Raw genomic sequence first — 8,542 nt, 5'->3', positions numbered from 1 at the left:
AACAGGTTCACTGAGTTAAAAAGTCAATTTGAATTTAGTAATCAAGATTAGTAAAAATAAATTATTTACAAATTTGCATTGTTCACATATGCATAGTACCAAAATCTATCATATGTTCAAAAGGAGTCAGGAGTACCAACCTCCACGCCAGTATCTGCAGCTCACTCCTTTAAATGATGTTCACAACCAAATTGCTAAATAAGTTTTTCATTGCTTCCAAAAGTAAAACATTTCTTTAAATACATTTTTGGACGGAAAATCAGAATAATACTGCTCTGAATACTTCTAGCTCATTGCTTGTAGTTTTAAAAAAGATTGGTTACATTTTCCTAAAAAGCTAAGGCCATCATATATAAATATTGGTGTTGATTAGTAACACTCATTCAATGAACTCCAAATATCAACTAAGAAAACATGTACTACTAAAAAATGTTCAACAAAGAACAACTAATGTTAGGACAAACAGGCATCTCAAAGTGGATGCATCACCACGCTATGTGAATAGGATCCATGGAATGGTACAAATATTGGCAAACCATGTTTTAGTTATAAGAAAAAAATCTGCATCATGAGCTTATTATAGCTTGTACTTCTCTATAAGGATGGTTGATATATCCAGAAATAGTAAAACCAAATCTGAAACATTTTTATAGAATACTTAACTTATACTATTTATAAAAATTTACGAAGGTCATAACTGTAAGCTTTGCTCTTGCCAATTTCTATCAGACTCCAGGCGCCAAATGAATATTATAACACATCTCATTATGCAAGGATATATAAACTTATTAACAAGGACCCAACCTATTGCAATATCATAAACCACTTCACTCAGACCTTGCCTTATATGATACAAATCAAATCTAATTAACATAGTCCAACTTCATGTAATACTGTAGGCAATTAATTAGTTTATAGAATTAATCAATTTTAGATTTGCTTTTATCATTTAAAAAGCGATTGGAATCATTTCAAGAAAGCCTGTCTTGCACAAGGTCATACTTTTACTAGTGAATCTTTGAGTGAATCTTTTCATCCACATACACAGTCTTGATAAGTAGAAAAGATGAGAGCATTAGTTTGAAAATACTGCTTCCAAAATTACTTTAAAAGAAGCACTAGATCTGATGGTTTTCTTTTCTTATATAAAAGCATAGGTCAGTGATGAACATATAGGTCTACATAATTATTAGCATCATTATCATTCTTTCTAAATTGTACAAAGGATTATGCTACCTTTTAAGGATGAGGCCATCGATGCAGAAAGCAAAATTACTAAAGTAAAAGTATTCCCAACATTTAGCAAATATCTCTGGCATTAGTGTTGCATAGTGCAGTAAAGGTAAAGTTACATTGTCTTTTTTGTTTGTTTTCTAATATGACATTCAAATGACCTTCCCATAAATAGAGCTCAATAAATACATCAGAATAACTGCTCCGCCCACACAGCTAGGACACACAACGATGTGATTCTAAATCAATATAAAAATATATTCTAATGATATATTTGAATCAAATAACACAAAGGCATATTAAATTAGAAAATCAATCAACTACAAAAAGAAAACACAAATCATTTCCCCCACAACAAAACAAAATTAAGCAGTAGATCCAGATATCACACTGTGGCAGATAACAAAAAAAATCAAGTGCAATCAAAACAGAAGAAGAGAAAAAACAACATTGTTTTGTACAAAGTGGGCTACACCACTCAAGTGATTTGCATTCAATGTATTTCATGACCAACATTAAATTTAATATAAGGTATACATGGAACTATAACATATTATATAGAACAAAGTCTAACTACAATGGAGCTATACAGTACAAAACAAGAAACACTTGATGGAAATCATGAAAAAATATAATGGGACTTCTTTGTTGTTACTGATCATCTGAAAAATAAAATCGTAAAATCAAATAAGTTAGTTTTGTTTTCAACATTTTTTTTTACTAAAATGATATGCGAATTTCTAAGTGTGTAGCTTTTAGTAGAAAGATTTAAGTAGATTTTTAACTCTGAGATTATATCATTTAAATGTATTAAATTGCAAATTAAAAGTTAATGATGCTCCAAGCATTGGTAATTCAATGCAACAAAGCTGATTTTTTGTTGTAAGAAAAAATAAGTTTCAGATCTAAACCCAAAGCTTACACTAATTAGCCCTGAAGTAAAATAGAATCTAAAAAATTTTTATATCCATGCATGTAATCAAGAAACTCAATTATTTGTTAACAATGCATAAAGTTTTTATGACTATTATGAAGGAACCTAATAGCCTACTTAGTTTATTCTTGTTTTACTCTGAAACACCGCCAAAGTCCTAATTTAACATGACAAAGGATAACTAGTGTTTACTAAGTGAGATATCTAACATACACATCTAGATGTACAACAAAAAGTGAATAGGTTAAAAGTACCTTCAGTATAAGCAGTGTCTGCAAGGGCAAGTTTGAATATTTTGGCAAACAATGTTTCACTGGCTTTAGAACCCATCAAGTTGAGAGCCTCTTTTGTGGCATCTTCTAATTGTACATTATCATCCTCCATTGATTTCTAAGCAAAGATTTAATTGATTTTAATATAAGAATGTTCTTCACTTTAAACTTTTATTTGATTTAAATCAAGACAATTATATTGAATAACTTCTCTATCACCTTTTGAACTGAATTAAATTAAAAAGGCTAATCTGGCTCATGACATCAACAAATTTCTCTTTTATATAAAAAAAAAAAATATAATACATCTTATTTAGTTTTAATCATCAAAGAAATATTTCAAATGAATTAAGACAACAATATTGATGATAAATTTTAATCATTTCATTTTTATTTATTGAAAAATGAAGTCTAATGTATCTATATTGGGCAAAAAAAAAATCACCTGTGCCACAGCATAAACTACTCGAAGTTTGTCAGCACCAAGCAAATCCATCAGCTCTTTCCGCATTTGTTCTAAATGTCCAAAGCGGTCATAGTCTTTATCATCTTCATCTCCAAAATTAATGTCATCATCACTGTCCTCTAAAAATAAAAATTGTAAGCTCAGTTTTAGAGACAGCTAATTAGCTGGACTAATTTCACATTTTAGAAGAAAAATAAAATATAAGCTTTGAAACCTACTTAAATATTTCATTTACAATTTGGATTGTTTGAGCATTAGATTTTTTTTATATTGCATATCTAAAAAAAAACTATTCCATACTTTATGTAAACTGTTTATTGTAAAAAGTCTTTATTACTGTGAAGTAAATGAATAAAATGAGTACATCTAGGTAGAGCAGTAATGAAATTCTTCTATAATACCTTGCCCAAAATGGCTAAGACAGATTTTAGGAGTCAGTTACAGAGATTGTGTCTCAAGCAAAGAAGTCTGATGTCAAACTGGGACTCGACCACTTAATGTTGTGACTGAGCCTTGCATTAGGTTTGCGGGACATGTCCTCTGACAGAATGAATTACGCATACCAAGAGTTGCAATGACATGGCAGTCAATACAAGGAAAGGGCAAATAGGGACATCCTTGTATAACTTGTCACCACACTTTCTGAAGGACCTCAGAGCAGTGGAAACCAGGTTGGAAGAGGCTTCAGATGTTGCCAGTGTCAGATTTCTATGGAGACACTTTTGCACAAAATGCCAAACAGCACTGGAGAATCTAAATCTTAGTAAGTAATTAATAATATCTACATCATGTTAAAAACAAAAATAGCTTTATACAACTGGACCCCCATACCAAGATTTAGAACTGCTTGTAAAGACATATTGTCAAGCTTAGGAGTCTCATCTTCATCCTCATTGCTGTCCCCTTCATCATCACCATCATCAGCATTGTCATCTGGCTCTTTCTCTGACTGTGACTTCTGAAGATCAGGCTTTGCTTTAACTTCATTCACTTTAGTTTGATCTAAATCTATAAAACAAAAGACAAAACATATTTGTATGCATCCTGAGATGACAATTTACATTCTCATTCTAAATGTCATTCAATGAAACTGGTACATATTAAATAATATTGGGCACTCACTTTCATTATTAGCATCATCATCATCATCATCATCAATGAATGTCTGCATAGACTCCAACATGCGTGTGAAATCTTCATCCTCCCCATCATTACTGAAATCATTGTAGAACCAAACAAATGTTGTTAAATCAAATAAGTCATTAAACTAAATCATCATTAAACTAAACAAATCATTATTGATTAATACACAAATTCTTCTTAAACAAAAGAGATCATATGGTTGGTTTTAACTTTTAAAATTGGTTGCAAAATGATGCATAAAAATAATGTATTTGAAGTAAATTAAAACAAAACAATTTTTGCTTAACTTAAGGAATGTGTTAAATTTAAAAAAAAATCAAATTGTTTTTGTTTCTCATACTTTTCTAGAATGATGTCCTCTTCAGCAAAGTCATCTTCTTCTACTATGGGTTTGTCTACTTCATCAATGTCATCATCCTAGACAAATAGATTAAAGAAATAGTTTGCTATGCACTCCATAGGATGCCCAGACCAAATGAATAATAGTATTTGTTTTTGCTAACTATCACTATTGACTTACCTATCTACATACAAAAAAAAACACTTCTTATCTTATCTTGAGATTTCAGATATTACTTCAAAAAAGAAGATAATTCTACGCATTTCATGTGCCAATCTAGTCATGCATGTTGATCAGTGACTTAAACTCTGCTAAGTCTTTTGTTTTGTTTTTCTATTTGTAAATTATTGTTCAGTGTTTTATGTATTATAGCTACTTTACTTTTTATTCTTCTGTCCTGAAGTGTCTCTCAGTTTAGTGATTTTACTAATGGTGTTACTCTAATCAAATGTGAATATTTGTTTGTTATAAATCTCACTGCTCTATTTTGTACTTGTTCTAGTTTCTTATGTTTTCTTGAGATGAAAGATCCCAGACAGAGGATGCATACTTTAGCATTGGTTAAACTAAGGTTAAATAGCACTTTCCTTTTATGTTCCTATTTGATTTGTAAAAATTTCTTTTAAGAAACTCTAATGTTTTCTTTGATTTTTTAAATAATTTCATCCATATGAGGATTACATGATAACTTTTCATTTATTATTACACCTAGATATTTTGATTTTTTTAGTCTGTGCAACTGGTGTTTCTTCATAAAAAATGAATCATTATTAAGCTGAACCTTTTTTCTCATGTTTGAATTTAAATTGACTAACCTACCAATAACTTAGAGCACATACAATAACTGCTATAAAGAAATAAAATATGTCATTACCTCAGGAACTATTGTTAAATCTAAACTGTGGTGACGTCTGCTGGCTGTCTGATTTAGCGAAGACGGTGTACTGGGGGCTGAGGTATTCACAACATCCAGTGCTGTGAACAAACTGGTTAGATTTGGTTCTGATATTGTCCTCAGAAGCTGTGAATGTGAATTCACAAGATTACTAAGAATATTTTGTTGTACAGCAAAAAAAATGTATGTTTGTAAAAAGAAACCAATCTAATAAAAATTTTGAAGTTTTCAAATAATGAGGTCTCACATCTGGCAAGGTTAAACAAATCCTTAAACTGCATGGAATGGTAGTCCAGAGTACCTTAAAACAGTGCCTCAGAGTTAAACTCAACAAGAAAATGAAACTCTCTGAGATTTGTCTAGCTGAGTTAACTATGGTAAACGTTAAGTTTCCAAATAGTAGGAATCCAAACCAAATGGTTAATATTTTTTAAATATCTAGATCTAGCCAGTGCTTTTTTTTTGGTAAAAAAAAATAGGTGCCGGTACTCAGTGATTAGGTGCCAGTACTCAGTAGTTGATTGCCTAAATTTTAACTACTAAAAATTAATAATATACAATGAAATAAAAAAAAAAAAGTAAGTTTTTTCAAAAAGGTGCCGGTATGCCGTACTAGTGCGTACCATCCCAAAAAAAGCCCTGGATCTAGCAAATAAGAATTAAAAAAATAACAAGTGCCTTTAGTAAAGGCAACATATAAACACCAACTAGGCAGCAATTAGATGCTCAGTGTGGTGCACGTCTGCAGAGTTTCTTTAGTTAGCCTTTTGTGCATAAATAAGAACACTGTGGACAAGAAAGCCCACAACCCTAGGTTTGTTGCTAACAATTTGTATAAATGTTATGCCTCCGTTCCTCATAGTCTTCAGAGTGGAAGCATCAGCTTTTGGCCTGTTGTGTTGTGCATCTGTTTTTACTCATTTTGAAGGGTAAGAGTTCTTAATTATTTAAGTACGCACAAGTTGTTAATACGTGTGTCGCCACTAGAGTTTTAATTTAGGGGAATCACAAGATCTCAGCTTTACTGTATGTTTACAGATCATTGGTAATGATTGAGCCAGGCCATGGCTAATGTACAGCCATATCATGGCTAGCTTGATGCTTGAGTAGCATGTTGAAGATTGTAACCTGTAACAGTGGTAAACCATGAAAACAACAAAATCTAAAAATTTTACAGGCTTAAAAATCAAACCAGAAACAAACCTTGACTTGTTCCCTTTTCAAATCAAAATTTCCTGAAGTCATCTTCAGCTGAACACTTTTGGCATCATTCCTAAATGAAAAAAAAAAAATCACCAGTAAACATAAATCAATAAATAATTTAAAATCCATTTAGACAAGTGACTTATTCTCAACATATATTTGTAGATACTCATCTGCCTTTGCATATGAGATTTGTGGGACTAGAGAGTGAAAGACAACAAAGTGAATAGAATCAGATTCCTGACACCACATGCTACCTAAACATTTTAGTTTCTTACAATCCTTTGAACAATTTTTCATACACAGCACCCCTCCACAAACAATGTATTGTTCATACCTTCCATGTAGGCCAATGATTTTATTTTGTGGAGACTAAAATTGTTTTTTCATCATTCATGAACAGTTTTATCTTTGAATTATTTGATGAGATAAATCTCCAAATCTAGGATAACCAGTTTTTTTTCGTAAGTTTAATACATTTGTTAATTTTTTTATGCTAAATAATGTGTTGATATTAATATAATCAGTTGTTACTAAGGGAAAAGTCTAGACTTGTAGACAAATAAATATTTCCAATGGTGTTTGTCTGTGTCTGTATAGTTCCAAAACAGCAAGTTATGTAAACAACTAGGCAATCAAAGTCCAAAATCTTTCATCATTGTGGTAAAGGAAACCAGAGAATGAAGAGTAAGCCTCCCTACATCTTTGAATAAACACAATACAAAGTAAACAAGGTTACAAAGACAGTTTGTGTGGAAACACCAACTCAAAATCAGCCCCCGAAATGGTCAACCCAGGCAGTTAAAAAGGTAGGTTTCAATATTTTCAGAAAGAATGGAGTAAGAAGGTTGACAGCTCATCAGTCCAGCAGACCAAATGATAGGTGAAAGTGAAAGTGAGGTTAGATTTGAACCAGGCCTCACTGATGTCTTAAAATGAATATCTAATTGTTTTGTAAAGGATCTATATCTAATCAAATCCTCAAGAAAAAACATTTCCGTAAAAATAAATTAAAAAATTTTTGACTATACTATATCTGTGGTGGCATACGGCGATAATATGAAAAACTACTTATTAATTGTTGTTTCAAATTATATCCAACTTATATGTATATTAAATAGATTTTTTCTCTTTAAAAAAAAGTAAAAAAAATTTTGTGTGTGTAAATGTACTAGTTGGTATGAAATAACTTACATAATTTAGCAATACAAATGTAATAAAAAAAATTTTTGACAAAAAATCTTAAACCATTTGCATAAATAAGTTAAAAATATGGTAAATGGATATCTCCCCTTCTAAAGAGCCTTCTGTGTTTGTTACTATTAATAAAGAATAGTTGTAAAAGCGGTGTATTTTTATGAAAAAACTGCTTGCATTAGTGATTTAAAAAATTAGATTATTCACTTTCAGAAAAGAAAAAAGTAGCTGTTGCATCAGAACTTTGAATGGTCTAAAATATTATGGTGTCAGATTTTCACTATCTTTTCTAGTTTATGAGATCTAAACAGGATGGGCGGATGTATGTACGTACAGACATTCCACACAAAACTTGTTGACTTTGAAAAAGCTTTTGATAGTGTCGACAGAGAATCTATCTGGACTGTAATGAGACATTATGGGATCCCCAATAAAATAATAACCATAATCAAGAACCTTTATGATGGTTTCACCTGCCAAGTAACCCACTGTGGCAAGCTGTCAGAGGAATTTCCAGTCACAACAGGAGTCAAACAGGGATGTCTTCTTTCACCACTCCTGTTCCTTCTAGTACTGGATTGGGTCACAAAAGAAGCCTACTCTAACGCAGGGAAAGGAATCCAATGGACTCTCACACAAAAGCTGGAAGATCTGGAATTCGCTGATGACATAGCCCTATTATCACACAGACTACAGGATATGCAAGAAAAGGTCACAGCTTTAAGCGAAGTAGGAAAAAGAGTAGGCCTCAAAATAAACCACCAAAAAACTAAAGTACTTAAAGTAAACAATAAACAAAGTGGAGACATAGTATTGGATTCTCAGACAATAGACCAAGTAGAAAATTTTATATACCTTG

The 8,542-nt window shown here is 31.5% G+C and overlaps 1 protein-coding gene across 8 annotated transcripts in view; it reads right to left on the bottom strand.

Moving 5' to 3' along the window:
• Positions 1 to 64: 64 nt before the first annotated feature.
• Positions 65 to 8,542, bottom strand: part of LOC106066437 (serine/threonine-protein kinase Nek1-like) — a 30,103-nt gene continuing 21,625 nt past the window's right edge. For all 8 annotated transcript variants that reach the window (XM_056037486.1, XM_056037485.1, XM_056037488.1 and 5 more), the window contains 8 exons: positions 6,487 to 6,556; positions 5,263 to 5,409; positions 4,389 to 4,465; positions 4,028 to 4,119; positions 3,737 to 3,913; positions 2,885 to 3,024; positions 2,422 to 2,557; positions 65 to 1,895 (listed from right to left, as the gene is read on the bottom strand). In XM_056037486.1, the coding sequence (XP_055893461.1) occupies positions 1,885 to 1,895; positions 2,422 to 2,557; positions 2,885 to 3,024; positions 3,737 to 3,913; positions 4,028 to 4,119; positions 4,389 to 4,465; positions 5,263 to 5,409; positions 6,487 to 6,556 (850 nt within the window). In that variant the 3' untranslated portion in view covers positions 65 to 1,884. The remainder of the gene's footprint in view (positions 1,896 to 2,421; positions 2,558 to 2,884; positions 3,025 to 3,736; positions 3,914 to 4,027; positions 4,120 to 4,388; positions 4,466 to 5,262; positions 5,410 to 6,486; positions 6,557 to 8,542) is intronic.

This window comes from Biomphalaria glabrata, chromosome 8 (assembly GCF_947242115.1).
Source record: "Biomphalaria glabrata chromosome 8, xgBioGlab47.1, whole genome shotgun sequence".
NCBI classification, from domain to species: domain Eukaryota; kingdom Metazoa; phylum Mollusca; class Gastropoda; family Planorbidae; genus Biomphalaria; species Biomphalaria glabrata.
This window is presented reverse-complemented; position numbering and strand designations above follow the sequence as displayed.